This window comes from Megachile rotundata, chromosome 15 (assembly GCF_050947335.1).
Source record: "Megachile rotundata isolate GNS110a chromosome 15, iyMegRotu1, whole genome shotgun sequence".
Taxonomy (NCBI): domain Eukaryota; kingdom Metazoa; phylum Arthropoda; class Insecta; order Hymenoptera; family Megachilidae; genus Megachile; species Megachile rotundata.
This window is the reverse complement of record NC_134997.1, coordinates 12,706,633-12,728,583: the sequence shown is the minus strand read 5'-3', so window position 1 is coordinate 12,728,583 and position 21,951 is coordinate 12,706,633. Positions and strand designations below refer to the sequence as shown.

The following is a 21,951-nucleotide window of genomic DNA, read 5'->3' as shown; positions in this document are numbered from 1 at the left end:
AACGTAACCTATCAATTAAAAGTACGGTTTTTACCATGTTTACTGTTGAATTACATCAATCACTATTTCACTTAAGAACAGGGATATCAGCACCAAAGGAAAGGTTCGGTCTATTCAAAATTGTATTTTTAAATAATAATTTATAATTTATTAGATTTATTATGTATCATAAGAAGATTGAGTTAATCATTTTACTTTGTCTGTGTATCATGAATTTATTGTTGCAGAATACTTAATAATTTCTGGATGTTTAAATATGCCAGGCTGTGCAGCAATTGGCTGCAATAATCGTAGCGAGAAGGGTTATATTATGAAATGTTTTCCTCGTGATCCAAAACTTAGAAAAATTTGGCAAGAACGTGTTGCTAGAGCTGATTGGGAGCCATCAAATAATTCATTTCTTTGCCATGTACATTTTAAACCTCAAGAGTGGTCTATTAGCCAAAGCGGAAGAATTAGGTTAAAAAAAAATGCAGTTCCTTCTATATTTACAGTAACATCTACCAGAAAATCTCCTAAAAAGAGGACTAAAATATTTAATAATAAAGAAGAAAAGCAAGGTGAATATTATATAGAACATATGGAAAATGATACAGAAAATTCCTCTGTAGAACATTTAGAAGAAACAAATTTGGATTTTCAAGGCATTGAAGAACCATCTATGGAATCTGTTGAAACTAATCTGAAATCTATAAATAAGTGTATAGAAAGAGAAGACCAAGTGGGAGAAAAAAGTACTAAGATTGTTTTTCAAGAAGAAAATATTAAAATGATTGCAGAGGATAATCTTGCTGATGCTAGTAACCTAGCAAGACAAGATAATCTTGAAATGCAATTAAATAAAGATAAAAAAGAAATTGAATTGTCCTTAATGAGTAATAATTCAAAAACTATTCAGATACCAAGCATTGCTGAGAAGGAAGAAAGTAAACCAGAAGTCATGAGTCATACAGTGTTTGAGGATAGTTACGATGAAATAGAGGAAAAATTAAAGCAAATATGTGATGGTGGATCTACTGAAGATGAAAACTATAAAAATAAAGAAAAGATGAAAATGGTTAAGAATTATAAGGAGAATAAAAATAATGAAGTGGTAGATGAAAATAATGAACTTATTAATGATGAACGTAAAAGTTCTTCACCTGTTAATGCAAATCATGACTTTTCACTGAAAAGTGAAAGTGGACATAAGAAAGAAAATGTTGAAATCATTTTTGGTGTAGAAAGTGGAGATGAAAAATTGTCAGTATCTCAAGTGGCATCAAAAATTAGTAAAATAATTAATGATACAGATGATATAAATTCTGTACAAAATGAAGAAAAAGTCTTTAAAGAAGATATAGAGGAAAATTTCACTAAAGATGAAGTACATGTAATACCAAACATACGAGCGGCAATGAAACGTAAAAGAAAGACTAGAGAAGAAATAATGAAATCAATAAAAAAATCAATTAGAAGTACTTCTGATCAAGATATTAATTCTTCAAGTAATAGCGACTTATCTGACAATATAGAACAAGAGAGGAAAGTTAGACACATATTATCTTTGTCTCCAGACAGAATAAATGATGTAAGTAAAGCAAATGATACAGAAATGGAAACAGCTAAATTTGTTATTAAAGTAACTGGTGATCCTGATGATGTAACTGAGATTATTGAAGAATTATCATGTAATACAATAGGAACTCAAGCACCCCAAAAATTTAGCACTCTTTATAAAAGTGAAGAAAATGATACATTTGTCACATCTGTTATTACAGTACTATCACCTAAAAATCCTAAAGAAATTGTTTATAGTGATCTCAGTAGTCCATTAGCAAAAGATGATTATGTATCTTCGGATAAAAACGGATCGATCGTCAAACATTATTCTTGCGAGAGAAAACAGCTTGTAAATTTAAATTCTATTCCAAATACTATAACATGTCATTCTTCATGTTTCAAACGTATTTGTTCTGACGAGGAAGAAAAAAATCAAATAAAGATCAGTTCTCCTCCACAAAATTGTACACATAATACCCAAACATTTTTAGAAAATAATGTTGGTTGCACTCCTTCTGATTATGAGGATTTGTTAGAGAGAATACAGATTCAAGAAAATGTGATTGCTAAATTAACTGATCAGTTGATTATCTATAAAGAATTAGAAAATAATATGAGAACTAAAAATATTGGACAAGAATTGCAAAGTAAAGAAACGGAAACCTCTAGAATTAATACAAGATCAAATAATATGCAGTCTTCAGTGCTTAGTAAAAAGAATCTAGAATCGAAACAGAGATTGATAGAAGATTTATCAAATAGGGTAAACTATTTTGAAGAAGTGAATAAGAAATTAATGAGGACAGTAACTCTAGAATCTCAACAAAAGAGAAAACTTGAGGGACAAATTAAACAAAAAGACAACCGAATAAAAGAACTGAATTGGAAGCTAGAAAAAGCTTCCAAATATCTTGAAAGAGCAGAAAAGAACACAAACACATATAGAAGAAAAATGTTAAATATGCAAACTGTTATGAGAAGGAGGAAGCTTTTAGATGAAAAAATGAGTAAGTTTAACGAAATATTAATTGATAGTTGTAAACAAGAATTTTCAGGAAAAGCCTTAAGCATGGCAGCTGATATTAGGAAAGTTTGTGGGAGAAATGGTTATGATAAATTACTTTCTTATGGTTTTCCATTACCACCATTGCCTGCTTTACGAAAAGAAGTCCTAAATGAAGATTTCACGGATCGTAATAAAAGCGATTTAGACGAAACACAAAATTCTACAACAAAATTTAGTATAAAAATAGAAAAATCGCATGATATAAATAATGAATCCGAAATCGATGATAAGAACATAGAACTTCCTGACTCAGTAATTAAAACAACTGAGTATGAAGGTGCAGAAACTGTGACAGGAACTGTACAAGATATTTTCGATGAAAATAATGATGGTGATGATTTTAGTACAAACGAACTGAGAGAACATTTCATTTTGCAACTTAATGCAGTTATGTAGCCATAATTTTGTATTTTTACGATATTGCTTTTTACAATTTAGAAAATGTAATATTAAAGATCATAAATACTTAGATTTCCTTGCATCGTTGTACAATATTTACCATTATACTAGTAACAATTATGTACATTGTACAATGGTATCTCGTGTTTTCAGCTTAATTGTAAATATATGTATATACGTTATTATATGTGTAATGTAAACGATTACTTTAATTAGTCGGTTACAGTATTAAATCATGTTTCATTAACGATTTTTATATAACACTTTTATATGGTTTAAAACAGGCATGGGTAGCAAGTAGTATATCAGGCCGGAACTTGGCGGCGAACTTGCATAAACTTCACAAGCAAAGATGCTATTTCCCACTAAATTTCGTAAGGTCACATAGTTTAATTTTTGTATGCTTTATATCCGTTGTATTCTGTAATAATATTCTTCCATCTCATTCATACCGTTCATACCTTCAATACCTCCGACATCACGTATAAATGGCTGCTAGTAGAGTAGAATCGAACCTCTCGAATAAGTCTGACGTAGAAACCGCTCAACGGCATTTCTGTGCCTATGCCTGATTTAAAATATCCATATGAAATTCTGCTTAATGAAATAACATGTACATTTTAATACTAAAATACGGAAATCATCCATTAAATAGATTATGTTGAAATCAATTATCAAAAATTAGTAATGTAATGATGCTTCTGTGCATAAATGAAATTATTCAATGCACCTATTACTCAAAATATTTATAATATATCAAATCAGATTATTAACACATACGTAATCCAGTAAAAGTATACTAAGTTACAAAAATTGTTTTATTTGCTTCATTAAATATATGCAAAGCAAAAGAGGTAAAGAAAACTATGAAGTAAATATGATAGAATTTATATGTGTGTGTATATATATATATATATATACATATATTTTTATCTTTCAATACACTTTTGTTTGCATAATTACAATCCAGTGGCAGATTTGTTATTATTGACCTTTTTTTTCTCCTTAGACTTTCCATCCTTAGATCCAACTACTTTATCACATTCACACCAAGGTGTATTCAACTTATCACACATTAGAGAAATATTAAGGACGGTTAGTGAAGTGTCCCCTATAGTCATTTTAATTGTACCTAATATTTTATAAGATACATTATTTAAACCAGTCTGGCGATCTCGCTTTCTAGTAACTTCACGTTGATTATAACATTTGATCATATCCCGTTTCCGATGATTTCTATCGTGTATATGTCTGAAATTGATGTAATTAATTTACTTATATCAAATGAGTATTATAAACTCATTACTTGATAATTATTATGCATATTTTGTATTTAATTTTTATTTATAATATACGTAAATAATATATCTTACTTGAATGTATTATGTGTCCCAGTAGATATATTTTGTGGCCTTGAGACTATTAATCCAGCTTCTTTCAACCTAACATAGAATTCGTCATCTTCAAGACCCCATCCCCAATATTTGTTAGACATTCCATTTACTTGTATAAAATGATCTCTATAAAAATAATTTTAATTGCTATTATTACTATTATTCATTAGATAGTTTGTATCATCAACACTATTAAAGAACCTTTTAATTAGTAATATTCCTCCAATAAATGTTGGGTAATGATATCGAGGATGCAATTCTGGAGAAGATACATGATGAGGACCCTTGTTAGGAAAAGAATACGATAGTTCATCGTTGACTGGTAATAAGTCTACATCATGTATAGCTATATAATCAAAAGCTTTGCTAATTTCAAGGAAGCCTACATTTATAAGAGAGGCTCGGTTGAATCTAAACCTATCAACCTATAAAAACAGAGATATTATTATAATTAAATATTATTCACTTTCTAAAATTGATTAATAATCACATCAGAGTAAAATAGTACCTGATTAAGTATAAATATATGGTAATCTATAGTTTGTTTATCTAAAAATTTTTTCATATGTGGAGCAAAGATTAATAATTCTTCAAAACGATCTCGAAATGGCACAAGTACAGCCAAACGATGTTCTGACTTTCTATAAGTTTTAACATCACTATTTCCTTGTTTATTATTATAATGACTTGGCTGAGTAGTTATTTCACATTTGCATTCATCTAAAAGTATGAAATCTTAAAGCATTGATCTTGAAACAGTTAACAAATAAAGAATACAAACCCTTACCAATGCTTATAGGTGCAATACTTATCAAACATGAAATAATAAAAGTGATCAAAATGCAAGCAAATATATATTTAAATTTTATACTCTTCCAAACAACTTCCATGCCTAATAATAGGTATGTAAGTAGAATATATTAAGTTTAAAAGTATGTAAACTTTTCATTGAACAATCTTAAAAAGATTTAACAATGCAATAGCATTGTCCTACTTCAAGAAAACGAGTAAAACATTTATATATTTTTCATTATTGTATTTAATTTACAATTGATTAATTAATAAAATTAATGCAAGTCTTATTACATTTTACATATTTTAAAATTACCGCTGCATCGATACGTTTAATATTCTGTTCGAGTGTTTGTATTATCACACACAAAAATTAGACCATTGTGATATATAAAATTTCATATTCACATATTGCTTTTAAGATTATTTATTATAATCTTTTGAATAAGTTTTATTTAACAAGACTTCTGTTTGCTTGCCAAGTATTTATCGGTCACTGGACCGATAAGGATATGTTCTTTGTACCAAACACACATATTTTCTGATCGATTAAACTTAGAATTATAACACACGTGGAAACGTAACTCATGCATCATCGACGATTACCGTTGCTTCATAGAGCTTGCAACGATCATTTATATGCTATGACACTGAACATTATATAAATATTTTATTCTAAAGCAAGGAACAGTATACTCAAGTGCAAATTTTGCTTTCCTAGGGAAAATGGCGACCGATGCAAAGGGACCCCACCATCCTCTATACTTTTGAATATTGGCACACACTGTGCCTAATTTACAAGACCGATAAATAATGCAATTTTCTGAAATAAATGCTTATTTTTAAAAGTTTGCATATTTTCAAAATCAATAGTTTTTACAAAAATGGAACAAGTGGCGCCATCTCTCCGGCGAACGGGGTGAATTACACACTTTTGGAACTGGCCAAAAAACGATACATGTAGCGCCATATAGCGGGAGTGTATAGGAACTAATGAAACTACAGTTTCAAAAGTGTGTAGTTCACCCTGTTCGCCGGCGAGATGGCGCCACTTGTTCAATTTTTTTTTTTTTAAACTTAATTATTATTGATTTTATTGATTAATATGCTATATATTCACTATACATGTTTATTAATATTGATTTTATGCTGTTTGTAATACATTCCGTGAATCCGAAGATGCAGAACAGTTCGCACACTGTACTGTGTCTCGCCGGTAATATAGAAAACAACATTGTATGGTACAAATTTTTCGTTCGAGTCGCCAAAAATCATTTTCAGGAAATGAGGTCATTAAAGGTTTCTTTAATGGATCTATCGTAAAAACATTCATATTTTAGAATCAAAAAATACATTGACGGCACAGCTATGATATTGCATGTATAATCTCATTCGTGACACCGATTTCCTAAATTAATTACCTGATTAACGTTGTCCATTTCATCCAATACAGTTTCTAAATTCATTATAATCCATTGTACGTACAAATCATTAAGCGTAGAGTGCGTAACAAAAGTACTGGCACAGACGAGGTTTTGGGCGATGTCAGTATATCACATTCTGTATCACGATTGGTCTATTCTATACCTCGCTCGTAATATAACTTAACTATCATTGTAATACTATTCATGACTTCATTTTAATGTACACGTTTTACTGAATTGGTTTAAACATATGCGATATAAAAAAATATTTTTTATATGAAAAATAAATATCTCTTTTTTCCGAGAACATTTTATCTCTCAATATGTTCTGCAGCGTAATAATCGCAAACAACCAGAGTTTCATATGACGTGAAACCTGCTTCTTCACCATCAATAGGTATGTAACATGTTTGATGGTTTGGTTGGATCTTGCCTATATAATATATGCCTTCGTCTAAAACTCTGCCTATGAAAAGAGCATATCCATCTTCGCTTTCACCAGCAGGAAGTGCATGTAATGGAACACTACCTGACCATGACTTCACCCAACTTACATCTTTACAACATAATACTTGAAATTCCTTTTTGTCATAAGCAGCTCCACCCCATGCAATAGTGCATACATTATTTTTAACACCTCCAGGTGTAACAGAATCTCTATGATGAGCACGACCTATATACAAATCATCTTCAGAAGCTATTGTAGCATTTGGTGGAAGACCAGTTGATTCATTATAATCTACCCAGAAATGGGCTGTATCCATTAACTGTTGTCTAATAACTGTAGATGTGCAACTTGATTCTGAAAGAGATAGCTAAGTAACTGAAGCTTTTCCATGTCATAACATTTGAAAGCATACCTTCTATTAAGAATTCACCAATAGCACCACATGCTGTACTGATTCCTATGTAATTTATAACAAATGGATTTTTGTCTTTGTAACTTAGGAACACTCCATCTCCATTACCAACATTTAATAATCCATCACATGACCACCTGTTGAATATGAGATCATCAATCTATTGGTCATCATTGGAATTATATAAAATTAGTTCTTACTGTATCCAAAAATTACACATATGCTCATCACTTAATATGTTCCTTGTTTCAGCTTCTGCAACATCAGATTCTTCATTATTTCTTTTTATAGCTGATATTGTGTTTTCACATCCTCCAATAATAATCTATAATAATAAAATATATCTAGTTCTAAATGCGAGGAAATCATAAATAACTTAAAACTTCAGAACTGTACCTCATATACATTAGAATCGTCACCCAAATGGGTACGCAAAGAAATTCTTGCATCATGAGCAGCTTGTATGTTTAAATCGAAACGGGATTTCGTGATGGGAAAATAACGATATTCCAAAGTGTCCGAAGTAATGAGCTTAACTTAAAATATAATCATTATTTCATTTTAAAGAATTTTGTAGATTCATAATACAAATGATGATTCATGCACATTAAATATAAAATCATTATAAAAGAAATGTCATCTTCTATATAGTTAAATATTTGTGTACCTCTGTTAAGATGTGTAAGTGTACATGTATGTATAGTATGCATGTGTCAGAATAAATTACACAAAATTTACATATTGACATTTAATATACTCACTGAAAGACATTGTTGATGGTTTTATTGGGTCGTATTACTTTTGTAAGAAACAACTGTAATTAACGACAAGGGAGTAAAAGATATGATGAGGTTTGAATCTTTCAATTTACAATTTAGGTTATATTTCCTATACTCCGTTCAGCGAGAGATCATACCCAATTTGCGCAACACAGCTAACTTCAATAGGCTCCCCACCAATTATTGTTGCCCCACCTTCATATGCTTCCTACGTTGTTCACCATTTACACGGCGGATAAAAATATGTGAATAAAGAGAAGAGATTATGATGTAGGATAAACATAATGACTCATCAGCTATATTCGACTTTTATCAGATCGTTGAATCTCTAAATTCTCAACTTTTTAAATCACCAATTTTATAAATCTCAAATTTGTACATACATACAGAAATAAGTCATGCTGAAATAACAGATCACTAGGTGTATACGTACGACATCATAAAAGTCGCAAACGCCTATGATCTACGAACCAATTCAAATTGATATGCGCAAAACGAATGAAAATGTGCAGTAAGTTGAGTATGGTCTCTCATTGCACATATGATCTCATCGTTTGACATATCTTGCAACAATTACATGTACACAAAATGTACCAAATAACAGATTGTAGATAATGGCCAAATATGATTGTCTTATTCATGCACACATACTAATTGAAAAATCTAAAGATTCTAAATTTACGGACTTCCAATTTTCAATTTTACAAGTGTTTAAATTTTACAGGTTAGAAATTTAGAAACTTTAAACTTAAATTCAGAAATTTAGAAACTGAATTTACAAATGGAATTGAATGTTTCTTCAATTGGCGCAATACCAGAATACAATGCGCTTGCGTTTCGCAGTTGGCACAGGTTCCATTTTAGAGGCGCGGAAAGAAGAAAATCTTTTACGAATCCATTCTCTTTCATTATTGAGAAATCGAATATGATTGGAATTGCCATTTTAAAAGCGTTCAGGTCAAAGAAATATCAGTGCAGCAGAATTGTTTGTGACAGAACAAGTATTACTACATATCTTGACCACTTTCGCGCCAGAAATCCTACGTATCCCTTTTTATTAAACGTGCAGCATTTCTTTTCAGGGACTTCACGATAGACATTTCTTCCTTTCCGTTCACACTGATTATTGAAGAAAGTGTAGGAACTGAGCTGAAACTATTTTATTATTTATAACCTCATAACTGTATAATGATGAATGTATCGAAAATACTAATTTTTATGTTTGTTACTCGTAGCTTAGAATGCGTAATACGAGCTGACCTTGGGTGAAGAAGTTTATTGATGATGCAGAACACCGCACGCATGTTTAGTGTCGTTCACAGAACGCAAAATGTTTGATATGCAGCAACATCAAAGAAGCGTCTACTTGGCATTAGTTTAACGTCTACTTTCCATTTTCATTTTACTTTCTTCGTAGTATACTAATGCCTTGCATTGAATATACCATACGACACGTGCTTAATTATCTGTTAGAAAAGTACAATTTGCATCTTAATTTCAGGAAAATAATGTACAATACGTCTGTCGGAAATACACAGGATCAAATAGGGACTCGTGGAGTTATCGTGACCGTTATAGAAGATGCCTACTACTTTTGCTTTCTTTTTCGCAAGGTTTCCAACGCAGTTCCGTCGTTTTAATTCTCGGTGTTCACCACGGAACTGATTTTGAGGAAATGATGTATGATACTTTTAAGGTAGTTGATACATCGTGCACGTTTTAAGACGTTGTTTTACAACGGAAATGAGCGATAAGCATCTTATATAGATTTCGCTATTAACCTATTGGAAATTCAAGCTGATTCAAGTGCACGGTTGTACGTTTCAATGAATGCAATTGCACTTCATATGTGTGCGGAAAGTAGAAAGCATTGCAGAAGATAATGACAAGGATACAGCAATGTCATTCCGGTTTTCGTGTCACAACGCAGCGTGTAATCGTTTCTGTGCACTGTCGATATAGGAAGAATCCATCTCATGATGCACTTAATTGCTTATTCGATAGAAAGATGAGAGAACACCTACTTCGTCTTTGTAATACTTAGCGGTATAACGTCAGCAATATTTGGCCACCTGTATTAAGAAGAAAATGGAACAGATGAAATCCATTTTAACAAGGCAATAAATAGCATTATGATTAAATCTGAACCGTCGAGATGCTTAAGGGAGTTTCGAGAAACTTTCTTTTGAAGGAAAGCAATTGGTATTCAAGAAACTCGTGCATTTTATGCAGGATATAAACCGAGCGAAGTATTCTTGATGTTTAAGCATTTCGATCCTGGTACAGAGGTATTTGTGAGCATTTTCTATGCTCCTACTTTAAAATAAAAGCACGTCCTTAAGTAGGTTCTTCTCGAGATTCCTGCGATCGCAAAAAGATCGCGTGCTTGCGTTGATACAGGATACAGTTAACCGTTGCTGGAACAATGATCTTGTGCAACGATTATTTAACTTTAAACGCATGTATTAAACGGAATTTAAAATGCTATTTATTAACGCGATGTTTTATTCATGTACTCAGAACATGTGAACATATTGTTCGAGTATTAACATATTCAACGCTTATTTTCCATCAACTTATGAGTTAGCTTGTGACTCATCAGCGAGATAAATTTAATGTAGTACGATAATTTAAAGAATTTGTTATCAGCGATAAAAGAAATGCTGCGTATCTACTGAGACACTTTCTGCAAAATAACTGCATACATATCATTCAATGAGATCTTAAGAAATTGTAACCCGTCACACTTACAATTAGATTATCGTTTCTGATTATCGTATTCATAGTCTGAACGCAGACGTAACATTGTTCTTTTTCCTCTCTCGAGCCTTACCGAAGGAAAGTTATCCATCCACCGTAACAAATATATGTTAACCTTGGCAATGGTAATGCATAGAAATCAGGACAGTATTTTTACGAAAGCCTGCGTTGCATCGGGTACACTGAAATCCTTCCATCGTGCTAATTAAAATAAAATAAAAGCAGTCTTCAGACTTCATTCATGGATGATTTCTAAATGATATATAATTATGGAAATATACAATACAGTTTTGTAATGACTCGTATTAGTGTCAGGAAGATTAATTCCATTAAATTACAGTTTTCATACAGGATGTCCCAAACAAAGACGCTATACTTTTATACTTAATACAAACTTTGTTATTAACTATTACTATGTGCGTAAATCGATAGGAACAAGGGTGGCACTTGATAAAATATGACCTTTCTCTGAATCTAATATATATATTAAAAAGTCTAATTACGCTAGGTAGGTCATACTACTCATAGTTCACTGGATAGCCAGTCACACTGACCCATTGCTTTCCCCGTAAAAGTGAAGAGTTAAATCAGGTTGACTCTTTCTCCCTGCTCTGTATGGTCGGATACCAACCAATGTCCTATCAGTATGTGCACATCAAGATCGCTTTTACCTTTTTGTGAGCGAGGAGGGATTCCTAGGAGTATAAAACAGTAAGGAGCCGATTCACGTGCCAGTATGTGTGTAGTTTCAATTTGATTGAGAGACATCAGGGTTGCTAAACAAAACAGAACCGGTCAACCCTTGCCATGGGGAAAATCATTTCACTCGTGAGTAACGAAGTTAACATTTCTTCAACATTTGAGTACATTTCATACATCCATATCTATTATTAGAATTAATTATTAAAGAGGTTTCTTCTTTTATCATCCTCGAAACTTGAATTTACTTCCATTATATTTGTAATGTGATATTATTTAGTCTTTTTTTTGCTTACAAAAATTTGGATCATCTATGAGAACCTCGTCTCTTCCCAGGATATTAAAACTGTGCTATTAACGCTTTGTACTAAGGTCACGGTTCAGTTAACTCGTAATTAGCGTGATAATGTTCCGTGATTTAATTGGAAAGATCATCTACATCGCGATTGTTAATTTATGGTGAAACTGTTCTACTTTTAGAGCGCAGTAATCCTCGGCTGCATCCTACTAGCACGCGCGGAACCTGCAGCCACCAGTATGTATATTAAGTGCATTTCTTTTCTGAAAATCATTAGAAGATAAATTGTGAAGATGCATTAATTTGTTTTTATTAATAAGGTTTATAATTTATGTCTGTAATTTATAAGTATTTACCAACAATTTATCTAGCCATTTTTTAAAAAGAGTGCTTATTACAGCCTATACTCTTAATGCAGACAACAATGGGTACGAGTACAACAGCAACCTCCTCAATGGAGCCTACATGGCAAGCAAAGAGGGTCACAGAGAAAACGTGGACTACTACACAGGGGGGAGTAATGGACAATCGTTGACCACTAGCAGGAACCAAGGAAATCTCGAAGAAAGTTTAAGAAGCAGTTCTTACAACGCATTTTCTCCAAGCTCCCATAACGCTGGCTATTCAGAGTACTCGAGTAACGCGCGCGATAGTCTTGCTAGCAGCCCCTACCTCGTGAGCAATCCGGCACAGTCCACTTTCGAGACTTATACAAGTAGCAGCGGTAACGGTGATTCCACTTTTGAGACTTACACTCAGGGCACCGATCAAGCGGGTTCTGACTACGCTCAATTCGCCAGTAAACCAAAGACTTCTGCCTACATGAGATTCGGTGATAATCTTTCCGGTGCTTCTAGTACAGCAGCGTACTCTGAATTAGGTGCTGAAGCTCCGTCCTTTAAGGAGTACTCTGGCGATGCCTTCAGAGGTCATACATCGCAAAGAGAATACATGGATGGTGATCAAGTCTTTAGTAGAGAGCCTTCAAATTCATTCCGTGGTTCTACTGACTATCCCTATGGCAAACAGAAGGATAGTATGTTCGGAATAGGCGGAGGTAGTAAGTTCATGAATGATATGCATCCGTTTCACTCTGAAACGCGATATGTGAGAGGAAACCATGGGGCCATGGGATCACATGTATATCTGTCAAGCTCTCCAAGTAGCCCCTTCACGAGAGGTAGCGCTGGTCCTTATAGTTCAGGAAAATACAGTAAATACAATAAGTATATGGGCGAATACACTCCTAGTGGAAGTTTAAATTATCTTTCCAAAGAGCCAGATGTTGATTATCTGCTTGGCAATTATGGTAAAGGTGGTGGGAAATTGGTACCGTTTAAAGAAACCAGACCAAGTTACGGTAGTCAAGCGTATCTTCCAGGACCTTCGTATCTCAGTAAAATTATTGGAAATTATAAAAGTAAACCGAGTTTTATGAGCTACTCCAGTGGCTCTCCTGCTGGTTATTCTCCAATGTCAAATTTACACAGTAGTTTAGGTGGTAGTAGCTATGCTGATAGTCCTTTGTTAAGGAGGTACCGGAGTAGTAACTATGTAGTACCTGCACATACTAGCCCATATGTTGGTTATTATTAATATTTTACGTGAGATGAGTGCGATGATGAGACATTTGTTACGTTTTGTATATATTTATTGTATGAAATATTTAAAATTAATTGAAGACACGATTGTTATTATTGTTATTTAAAATAAAATTATTTAAAAGTCATATGAAGCATTTATTCTTCTCTCAAAGACTTAATTTTAATCACGGTGGAGTTCGTGGAAGTTTTGGCTTAGATAAGAATGCTTCTTCCGAATCGAGATCTGTTTCTTGTGTCCTTGAATGATTTTTAGTTTCATTTCCATTACTGTTCCTATAAAAAGATGTATGATTCTGAGTAATAATTTAGCTTGAAAGAATAGTATAATAATAGTCAAATAAAATATATAATTTATTTGAAAGTTTACAGTATAAAAAGATTTTAATACCAGTATAAAATGGACAGTGGTGCATAACTATGTACAAAATCATAAAGTGCAATTGAACATTGAAATCTTGACTCACAATGATGCAATGCTGCTCAACTTTCCCATGACTGAAAAAAGTAATAATTTTTTAAATAGATTAATCACGTACTTGACATTACAAGTTCTATTTGACCCTATCACTTTCATTCACTTGCTCTAATTTTTCCAAGATCACGACAAAACATGCGTTTAGGTGAAAGTTATAGAGCTTTCACTACACAGTACTTGAACTATGCCTTACTTGTCAAACAGGCTTAGACATCTGGACGTATAATCATTTGAACTAGTAATTAGATACTGTGTACCTGTTTTGATGAAAGAGGAGCAACATAAAAACCAATGTCATTGATTCTTACCTGTTGATTCAGCTTCACTTCCAACTGCTAGGAACACAGAAGATGTTACAGTCATTTTACTGTTTTGCCTGTACAAAAGCTTTGTGTTAACTTTACTGTTAATTGCGAGAATAATGTAATGTTAAAACAATATAATCTTCTAATATTTTTTACAAAACAATAACGAACTTCGAACATTGATTTTCAAACAAATATACAGCACTTCCATTAAATAATTCATTGACAGAATCTCTGTTATCTTTTATTATCCGTAATTGCGCGTCGTCTGAATTTTGATCATTTAATGCATTTTTTTTATGATGCTTCTGCAATTTCGGTTCAAATTGAATCTCTGAGTCACTTTGACTACAATTTTCAATTAATGATTTAGAACTCCTTAAAGCATTAGAAGAAACCTTCCACTTTCTAGTCGTAATTTGCTTAGAAACGTGCTCCTTAAAAATGTGATTTAAGCAATAGCATATTATTATAATAATGACGTATTATTTTCTCATTAAGTACCTTAGACGAGGAAGAAATTAACCTAGTTTCATGCGACTGTAAATTTGGATATAATACTGTTCTTTTAAAATCTTGTACTACCATAATATTATGTTTGCTTCTCACGTGTTTTCTATTTATAAATTAAATGGATTTAAATGAATCTGTAAAGAAATAAACTTCAATAAAAGCATCATAGTAATACCTTAGACAATTTTCTTCCGGTAATACTGTTTCATGTTCAGAATATAAATTTTTAACTTGTTGACTAGTGTGTAAAATAGGTTCATCTGTGTCAGTCTTAAATTTTGTAACTGACGATACTTCCGTATTCGTTTCTTTTCGCTGAATTACTTTCCGTATTATCGTGTAACAAGATGCAAGCAACGCTTCCCCACATAATTCTCCATAGTTATTCTTTACCGGATCATTTTCTTCTATTTGACTATCTAGTACATCAAATTCTTCCTGAGGAATAAATAATTTTTTATCGATAAGGAGCAACATATGTTATAAATTATTACCTACATTATCGTTATCCGCCATGTCTTCAGCTTCTGTTACAATAGTAATTTCACCTTTATGTATCTTTAAAATATGATCTAAATGTTTCCTATTACACATTTTAATATACCATTTTTAGTTTGAGAATTTTTATACAGTTAGTGCAAAATAATTTATTTTACCTTATTTCTCCAGTTTTATATTTACTATACTGTTCTAACATAGATGAAAATTTCATCCTTTTAGCTTCTTCATTAATTGTATAGTTTGTCAGAAAATTATTTAATGCTCCATTAATATAAGGCAATGCCGATGTATGATCCATTAATAGCAAAGAAATTAACGTTGAAATAAGTAAAGACGCCATTGCAGATGCCCGCCTTTGAGCTACTTGATGTAATGATAAGTTCATTAAGAGAGCTGTAGCATACTCTAATCGATAAGAATCCATGATTCGGCATTGATTATGCAAATGATGAATCAACCATTCTACTAATCCATTTTCGATCATATATAATCTTTGTTGTTTCCGTAATGATAACTTCTGCAGCATTGCAATCATCATATTACAAGTCACTGTATCTATATTATTATCACAGATATTATTTAGACATTTATATACCTAAAACATTTATTATGTTAATTATATTATACATTGCAGAACTAACTTAGGGATTGTATGAATTACTAAAATAATATTAGTACCATATCAACAACAGTGGAATCAAATGACAAATAATCTCTTCCACATCTGAACGAAGCTAAAGTATTTAATAATCTTGTAACTGACTGCTGCAAGGGGTGAGGTATAATAAAATTTTCGGGCGTTAATAAATGTGGCAAAATTGATTTGCCTTTGTAGTTGGCAATTTGACTATGAAGACCCAACAAATCTTTACTTATGTACTCATGTAAGGTCTCATCCCTTTCTCCAGGTTGACCAAATGTTATTTTCTGCAGACAATTTATATTTCGGTACTAAAGCTTTATAAATTTAACAACATGCACAAGTATTTATTAGCTTACCCTTCTCAATGCTTGCAGAAGAAATAATTTAACTTTAATACTTCCATTGATTAAATGTAATTTGATCTTTTTGAAATCTAATAATTTTGGAGGAACAGATATACTGTACGACATAGAATGTTCACTAATTTTGATGTCAGAACGAGATCTGTCTAACAACAATTCTGAAGAACACTGTACATATACATGAAAAGTATTATAATATCATCATTTAAACCAGCATAATCTTCTACATATACATAAAACCTATTGCTTACATGTGAACTTTCTCGTATATTTTGATTAAACAAATCTGGAAAAATTTGTATACATGTCTCTAACATGGTTTGGAAATTAATTGACTGTCCTTTCACCGAATTTTCTAAAGAAGTTGTTAATACTCTTGCAATGCTCATCAATTTATGATAATCAGCGTGTAATTTATGAAATCTCAGCTTTAGTTTTTCATAATTAGAACGAACGGTACATAAATGAGATCGTGTTATGGCTAATTCCTGAATATATTGCATTAACTTTTTGTTGCTTTTGTTATTAAATGATGAATGCATTTCTTCTGAAGAGGAATTCACAGACGCAGTTTGTATGCTTCTGAAAAAAATCATTAAATGCTATTAGGTTTACTTGACTGACGGGATATTATATTATCACAATATTGACAATATTTTTTACTTTGACTTGTAATTATAATTTGAATCACTGCATAAGCTATACTGTTCTCCAATTTCACCATCTTCTAAGAATATTGGAATGTTTCTATCATTTGGGATGATTGGTACATTGTTGTTTCTAATTACTTTGTCTGGAGATACATCTTTTTTCAATTCTTGTGATAGATATTCTTGATCTGAAGGAAATTGATTCAAACCATCATCATTGCATTTTGTACCACTAAAACTCTTAAAATGATATAAATTTTTATGAATTATTTTATATACATGTATTTATGTATTTTCTTTCACTTACTACTTTGTATTTATCAAGAAATAGTTGTATATTTTCACTCAATTCATCTGTCCAGCTCTTCTCAAATATTTTAGAAATAATTGGTTCTGCATATGGATCTTCGATAAATGGTAATGCAAAGAAAGGCCTTAGTTTGGTATCATTTTCTAACTCTTTACCGGATGTATTCAGAAATGAACATAACTGTTCCATACTCTCATTCATATTCTTCTCTATGTCAGTGATAACATGCTGTGTGTTATTAATTTCAAATCAGTCATAGCTGCTTTTTTCCAGTTATTAAACTTAGAATTCTAATAAAATACATAATTTAAAATAAAATAAATATAATAAATGAAAAAAAATTAATTTGACATTATTGAAATTACCTCTTTTTGTTCAAAATCTTGTTGATTCAAGGGTATTATAGAATCAGTTGGATAATTTTGATCTAGATAAAAACAAAGAGTAAACATTATAGTCCTTCTTAAAATTATTTAAAGTACATTCTGCTATCTTACCTTTATCTTTATAAGAATGTAAAAGCAACATACGTTTAGGTAACATTGCAAAATATATGTGTAAATTCAACATCAAAATTTTATAATCTCTTGTCTGTTTAACATCTTCGGGTATCAATGAATTCCACAGCTAAAAACAGCAGATGTATTTAAATGATATTATTTCTAAGTGAACATGTACTTATACATTACTTTAAAAAATGTTTTCCAATCTCCTGTCTTATAACTTAACATCATATTTTCAAAATTGACTGCATTAGTCACATTTTGAATTTCCAAATTTTTATGGCCTTTTATCGCAGCTTCTATCATTAATGCATCAGCAGTATTTTCAAAATTGTGATCTATAAGAAACTATATATGTTTTCTTTAAATAATTAAAATATCAATTACTTTGTGGAAATTTATAATATAATAATTACAGTAATTTTCAGAATATACCTGATGAATAAGTTTTAATTCCTTGTTATCCATTTTATCTGTTGTCTGACTCTTATCCATTCTCTTTCTTTATTAATTTAAATAACTGTACAACACTAGCAACATCAAATATTGTCTTTAAATAATTCTGTGTTTAAATATTTGCGTGTTACGTACAGTCGCGCTAAGGATGTTCCCTTCCATAAATTGATTGATTTTATGCAAACATAACTTTAACCGATTCGAATCGTTTGCAATTACATGTTTAACAAAAAACGCTTTCTAATATTGTATGAAAAAAGACGAAATACCTTATGCACAATGCAATTTCTAATTTATTGTCCAACAAATAGTGATATGAGAGAAGATTAATTTAATAGTTTTTGAAAACTTACAATTATCATAAAATGGTATAGACGCTTGCATTGAATATGTAATAGTGAAACAAAAGCTTTTCGATTAATTTATAATTTCATTTTCAGGAATGCATGCTCATAAAAACATGCGTAAAAATAGTGTACTGAAATATTTATTATTATATAAATAAAAAATCATTCTTTATTATTATCTTTGTGACATCTTTATTAGTTTTACCACAAAATGGAAGAATACAATTGTGTTTTTCCTAACAACGTGATTCCTAAGGTTTATTTTAATACAATTATTATTTTTATCTAAGGTTATGTTTAATCTTTATGTTAAAAACTATAGTATTCAATTTGTTATAGGTGCCCAAGTTAGCTATGTATGTACCAAATTTTATTACACCGGAGGAAGAAGAAGAAATATTAAGATGTGTTAATAATGCACCTTTACCAAAGTGGACACAGCTAAGTCATCGAAGATTACAAAATTGGGGTGGCATTCCACATCCCAAAGGTATGATAGCAGAAGAAATACCAAGTGTAAGTTTTTTATAATAGTGTATTTCAAATAATATTAATATAAAGTAGTACAAATATATCTCTAATTTTCAGTGGCTAATGAAATATGTAAATAAAATTTCATCCTGTAATATATTTGAGAAAGAAAAGTTACCTAATCATGTTCTGATCAATGAATATTTACCTGGTCAGGGAATAATGGTATATGTCTGATTATGTATAATTATAAAGCAGTCAATACAAAATATAATATTAATATAATATTAATTATTAGGCACATTCAGATGGTCCACTCTTCCATCCTATTGTAACAACTATTAGCTGTGGATCTCATACACTTCTTGACTTTTATAAACGACTTGACAGCACACAGGTTCTACTCTTTATTATAACTATTACATTGTCATATTTAAATATTATAAATAACTAATGATTTTTTTTCAGCAACATGAACTAAACTTAGAATTTAGCTTTCTATTAGAACGCAGAAGTTTGCTTATTCTGCAAGGAGATCTGTATCATCATTATTTACATTCCATTGCAGAAAAAGATACCGATGTTATTTCAGGATCAATTATAAAAAATTTAAGCATATGTGGAGAAGAATTTAAAGAAGAGCAGATATTAAAGCGAGGTGTTAGATTGTCTTTAACTATTAGGCATGTTCCTAAAACTAGTAAATTAAAACTGAAATTTGGATAATATATTTGTATACTTTACACAGTCTTTAATATACACCTTTTTTCATATCTTAAAAAGAACTCAGGAGTTGTACAGTACATACAAAATATAATAAAAAAATTAAGCTTTGTGATATTTATAAAAATTACTAATATCTTTATACAATACATAAAAATTTATTTATCATCTTGTTTCAAGATGCCTCAGTTTTAATAGATACTGAAGTATCTACATCTTCATAATTTTCTAAACTTACATCCATTATTTCTTCGTCACACTCATCTAGCATTCCTTGTAAAGAATGTATGGAGGATATCAAAACATGAAACTGTTTACGTCTCATTTCCAGTTTGTGTTCTAATTGTTCAGACTTTTCCTACGTACCAAAATATTCATAGATTATATTTGTGGTACACACAAATACAAGTTGTACTTTTTTACAATGTAAATTATTTTTACCTTTAATTTTCCTAATTCCTCACGCAGTGTAGCAAGCTTTAAATTTGTTTCCACTCTGTCCGGTTGTTCATTAATAACTTTTGCTAATACATCATATTCAATCCTATTTTTCCTTACACGTTTTGCTTCCTGTAATTCTGCTTTTGTTTTTTCTATGTCTTTTTTAGCTTCTTCTATCTGTACTTCAATTTCCTTAGATAATTTTTCATAATTTTTTAATTCTTCTTGGCTCATATTTGAGACTAATCTAGACTTTCTCTGTGCAAATTCACACTGAGCCAATTGCGACAACATTCTTTCATGCAATGTATTGTCTACATCTGACGAATTTGCCCATTTAATAAATGATTTCAAAAGCATATTTATTCTTCTATCATCTCCAGTACCATCTCCATCTATGAGCAATCTCCGACGTATTACCTCTTCTGAAAATAATAGATTTAGGTCTTGAAAATTGAACAGTTTCAAATGTTATAATAGGTTATATTTTTATATAAATATAAATAGATTACCGTCACACATTTTTGTATAAATTATCTAAGTTAATGATATATTAATTTTTACGTCAAATTTATGTTACTTATACATCTACTATTAACAATATCATATTATTTTCAAACCGGCTTGCTCTATTCTGCGCCATATTATGACTGAAATCTTTTAAATTGATGTTTAGCGTCATCTATATCAAACGCGGGAAATTTGAATAGAATTGGCGGGAAATTTGAATCCAAATAGCGGGAAATTTGAATGAGGAAGTTGCACGTATGAATAAAAGAATACATATACAATGTAAATATTGGGAAAGAGAAAAATATGAATGATCGCAAGTAACTAATTTAGAAAATATAAAAGTGTAGTCATTAATCTTACATAAATATATCGAAAAAATAAATACTTAAAAAATATAAAAAAATAAATAAAAAAATGACATGTACAATTTAACTTTATTCCAGTTAATAACATCATATTAGTATTCATAGTGACACTAAAAGTTTAAATAATTTACATATAATTGAAATGGAAATTACGGAAAAGATTTCAAATTAAGTAGAAAAGGATAGGATACCCTTGATAAAAAGTTATTAAGTTTCGAAGATAGCAAATGGCGTGCGCTTTCATTGCAATATTAAAATGATCCGCCATTACTTTAATAAACCTGTCCTCTTTGTTCCCTTCATCCAAGAACCTTTTCTACGTTCTTCGAAGACTTTCGGGCGCAGCAGTCGCAGATGTCACTGTACCCCTAATGAGCGCGCTATTTTTCACCAGTATTTTTATCCCGTTTATTGGCTGCCCGTTTCACAAACTGTCAGCCGGATATTAATCATTCCGCTGTTACGACTGTGCCTTTATTTCTTCTAAGGATAAAGAATGTATAAGGGCCTAAGAGGGAGGGATTTAGAAGGAAGGAAAACCTGTGTTCCTTCATTAGTTGCATTGTAATGCATTTAATATGCGATAGTTTCTTCTTTACTAATATACGAGGGAATTGTTTAATAAGAAGGCATTTTTACTGTAAATTTATAGTTATGCCGTACTGTTGGTGTCAAAATTTATTTCTTTTATTTCCAATTGAATATGATTAACGATCGTTGAATTGATACATTCACGGATTTATGATAGTTTTTATT

General features: G+C 31.1%; 7 protein-coding genes across 20 annotated transcripts; 3 read left to right on the top strand and 4 right to left on the bottom strand.

The window, feature by feature from the left end:
- Positions 1-256: 256 nt before the first annotated feature.
- LOC100883918 (uncharacterized) lies at positions 257-3,087 on the top strand. Its single transcript, XM_003703437.3, has one exon. The coding sequence runs from the start codon at positions 257-259 to the stop codon at positions 3,002-3,004; it is 2,748 nt and encodes a 915-aa protein (XP_003703485.1). The 3' UTR covers positions 3,005-3,087.
- On the bottom strand, positions 2,974-6,107 carry beta4GalT7 (beta-1,4-galactosyltransferase 7). 3 transcript variants are annotated; one of them, XR_013040567.1, is made up of 7 exons: positions 5,189-6,107; positions 4,910-5,121; positions 4,603-4,826; positions 4,381-4,527; positions 4,000-4,258; positions 3,469-3,575; positions 2,974-3,372 (listed from the first exon to the last, which is right to left on the bottom strand). XR_013040567.1 is itself a non-coding variant. In XM_012285853.2 (6 exons), the coding sequence occupies exons 1-6, from the start codon at positions 5,289-5,291 to the stop codon at positions 3,570-3,572; spliced, it is 951 nt and encodes a 316-aa protein (XP_012141243.1). In that variant the 5' UTR covers positions 5,292-6,107; the 3' UTR covers positions 2,974-3,569. The 3 variants fall into 3 exon arrangements, 2 of the variants coding, with proteins under 2 accessions (XP_012141243.1, XP_003703486.1); XM_012285853.2 differs by having other exon boundaries at positions 2,974-3,575; XM_003703438.3 differs by having other exon boundaries at positions 2,974-4,258; positions 5,189-6,105.
- Positions 6,108-6,308: 201 nt separating this feature from the next.
- Positions 6,309-8,557, bottom strand: LOC100874621 (uncharacterized). Its single transcript, XM_003703439.3, has 5 exons — positions 8,239-8,557; positions 7,874-8,013; positions 7,678-7,802; positions 7,478-7,614; positions 6,309-7,419 (listed from the first exon to the last, which is right to left on the bottom strand). Exons 1-5 carry the CDS (start codon positions 8,246-8,248, stop codon positions 6,929-6,931), a joined length of 903 nt encoding a protein of 300 aa, XP_003703487.1. The 5' UTR covers positions 8,249-8,557; the 3' UTR covers positions 6,309-6,928.
- A 535-nt stretch (positions 8,558-9,092) lies between these two features.
- On the top strand, positions 9,093-13,742 carry LOC105662546 (uncharacterized). 7 transcript variants are annotated; one of them, XM_076540021.1, is made up of 5 exons: positions 9,098-9,257; positions 9,339-9,393; positions 9,497-10,373; positions 12,196-12,250; positions 12,414-13,742. In XM_076540021.1, exon 5 carries the CDS (start codon positions 12,479-12,481, stop codon positions 13,607-13,609), a length of 1,131 nt encoding a protein of 376 aa, XP_076396136.1. In that variant the 5' UTR covers positions 9,098-9,257; positions 9,339-9,393; positions 9,497-10,373; positions 12,196-12,250; positions 12,414-12,478; the 3' UTR covers positions 13,610-13,742. The 7 variants fall into 7 exon arrangements, with proteins under 7 accessions (XP_076396137.1, XP_076396133.1, XP_076396134.1 ...); XM_076540020.1 differs by having other exon boundaries at positions 9,492-10,373; XM_076540018.1 differs by having other exon boundaries at positions 9,097-9,952; positions 10,054-10,373.
- LOC100883106 (lisH domain-containing protein ARMC9) lies at positions 13,729-18,451 on the bottom strand. 6 transcript variants are annotated; one of them, XR_001096057.2, is made up of 17 exons: positions 18,315-18,451; positions 18,066-18,227; positions 17,874-18,003; positions 17,742-17,803; positions 17,374-17,604; positions 17,080-17,306; positions 16,668-16,998; positions 16,411-16,584; positions 16,090-16,338; positions 15,567-16,006; positions 15,409-15,493; positions 15,086-15,348; positions 14,902-15,013; positions 14,569-14,834; positions 14,401-14,468; positions 14,006-14,112; positions 13,729-13,890 (listed from the first exon to the last, which is right to left on the bottom strand). XR_001096057.2 is itself a non-coding variant. In XM_012285871.2 (17 exons), the coding sequence occupies exons 1-17, from the start codon at positions 18,372-18,374 to the stop codon at positions 13,782-13,784; spliced, it is 3,000 nt and encodes a 999-aa protein (XP_012141261.1). In that variant the 5' UTR covers positions 18,375-18,451; the 3' UTR covers positions 13,729-13,781. The 6 variants fall into 6 exon arrangements, 4 of the variants coding, with proteins under 4 accessions (XP_012141261.1, XP_012141262.1, XP_076396123.1 ...); XM_012285871.2 differs by having other exon boundaries at positions 14,082-14,112; XM_012285872.2 differs by having other exon boundaries at positions 14,082-14,112; positions 18,066-18,217; positions 18,315-18,445.
- A 112-nt stretch (positions 18,452-18,563) lies between these two features.
- Positions 18,564-20,982, top strand: LOC105662547 (putative RNA/DNA demethylase ALKBH6). Its single transcript, XM_012285870.2, has 6 exons — positions 18,564-18,703; positions 18,776-18,938; positions 19,022-19,198; positions 19,271-19,378; positions 19,452-19,550; positions 19,622-20,982. Exons 2-6 carry the CDS (start codon positions 18,894-18,896, stop codon positions 19,877-19,879), a joined length of 687 nt encoding a protein of 228 aa, XP_012141260.1. The 5' UTR covers positions 18,564-18,703; positions 18,776-18,893; the 3' UTR covers positions 19,880-20,982.
- thoc7 (THO complex subunit 7) lies at positions 19,200-20,968 on the bottom strand. The gene is made up of 3 exons (XM_012285875.2): positions 20,830-20,968; positions 20,318-20,742; positions 19,200-20,234 (listed from the first exon to the last, which is right to left on the bottom strand). The coding sequence occupies exons 1-3, from the start codon at positions 20,837-20,839 to the stop codon at positions 20,052-20,054; spliced, it is 618 nt and encodes a 205-aa protein (XP_012141265.1). The 5' UTR covers positions 20,840-20,968; the 3' UTR covers positions 19,200-20,051.
- Positions 20,983-21,951: the final 969 nt, after the last annotated feature.

What these genes read in the sequence shown, in the direction of transcription:
- LOC100883918 (XM_003703437.3), top strand. Translation starts at nt 257, where the DNA reads ATGCCAGGCTGTGCAGCAATTGGCTGCAATAATCGTAGCGAGAAGGGT.
- beta4GalT7 (XM_003703438.3), bottom strand. Translation starts at nt 5,291, where the DNA reads ATGGAAGTTGTTTGGAAGAGTATAAAATTTAAATATATATTTGCTTGC. An exon ending in TATTGCACCTATAAGCATTG is followed by an intron (nt 5,122 to 5,188) that starts GTAAGGGTTTGT and finishes TCATACTTTTAG; the next exon opens with ATGAATGCAAATGTGAAATA. An exon ending in GGAATATTACTAATTAAAAG is followed by an intron (nt 4,528 to 4,602) that starts GTTCTTTAATAG and finishes TTATTTTTATAG; the next exon opens with AGATCATTTTATACAAGTAA.
- LOC100874621 (XM_003703439.3), bottom strand. An exon ending in ACGATTCTAATGTATATGAG is followed by an intron (nt 7,803 to 7,873) that starts GTACAGTTCTGA and finishes TTATTATTATAG; the next exon opens with ATTATTATTGGAGGATGTGA. An exon ending in ATGTGTAATTTTTGGATACA is followed by an intron (nt 7,615 to 7,677) that starts GTAAGAACTAAT and finishes CATATTCAACAG; the next exon opens with GTGGTCATGTGATGGATTAT.
- LOC105662546 (XM_012285868.2), top strand. Translation starts at nt 11,824, where the DNA reads ATGGGGAAAATCATTTCACTC. An exon ending in TGGGGAAAATCATTTCACTC is followed by an intron (nt 11,845 to 12,195) that starts GTGAGTAACGAA and finishes TTCTACTTTTAG; the next exon opens with AGCGCAGTAATCCTCGGCTG. An exon ending in CGCGGAACCTGCAGCCACCA is followed by an intron (nt 12,251 to 12,413) that starts GTATGTATATTA and finishes TGCTTATTACAG; the next exon opens with CCTATACTCTTAATGCAGAC.
- LOC100883106 (XM_012285871.2), bottom strand. Translation starts at nt 18,374, where the DNA reads ATGGATAAGAGTCAGACAACAGATAAAATGGATAACAAGGAATTAAAA. An exon ending in ATTCCACTGTTGTTGATATG is followed by an intron (nt 16,007 to 16,089) that starts GTACTAATATTA and finishes TAAATGTTTTAG; the next exon opens with GTATATAAATGTCTAAATAA. An exon ending in TTTGAAAATCAATGTTCGAA is followed by an intron (nt 14,469 to 14,568) that starts GTTCGTTATTGT and finishes GCTTTTGTACAG; the next exon opens with GCAAAACAGTAAAATGACTG.
- LOC105662547 (XM_012285870.2), top strand. Translation starts at nt 18,894, where the DNA reads ATGGAAGAATACAATTGTGTTTTTCCTAACAACGTGATTCCTAAG. An exon ending in TAGCAGAAGAAATACCAAGT is followed by an intron (nt 19,199 to 19,270) that starts GTAAGTTTTTTA and finishes TCTAATTTTCAG; the next exon opens with TGGCTAATGAAATATGTAAA. An exon ending in AACGACTTGACAGCACACAG is followed by an intron (nt 19,551 to 19,621) that starts GTTCTACTCTTT and finishes ATTTTTTTTCAG; the next exon opens with CAACATGAACTAAACTTAGA.
- thoc7 (XM_012285875.2), bottom strand. An exon ending in AGGAATTAGGAAAATTAAAG is followed by an intron (nt 20,235 to 20,317) that starts GTAAAAATAATT and finishes TTTGGTACGTAG; the next exon opens with GAAAAGTCTGAACAATTAGA.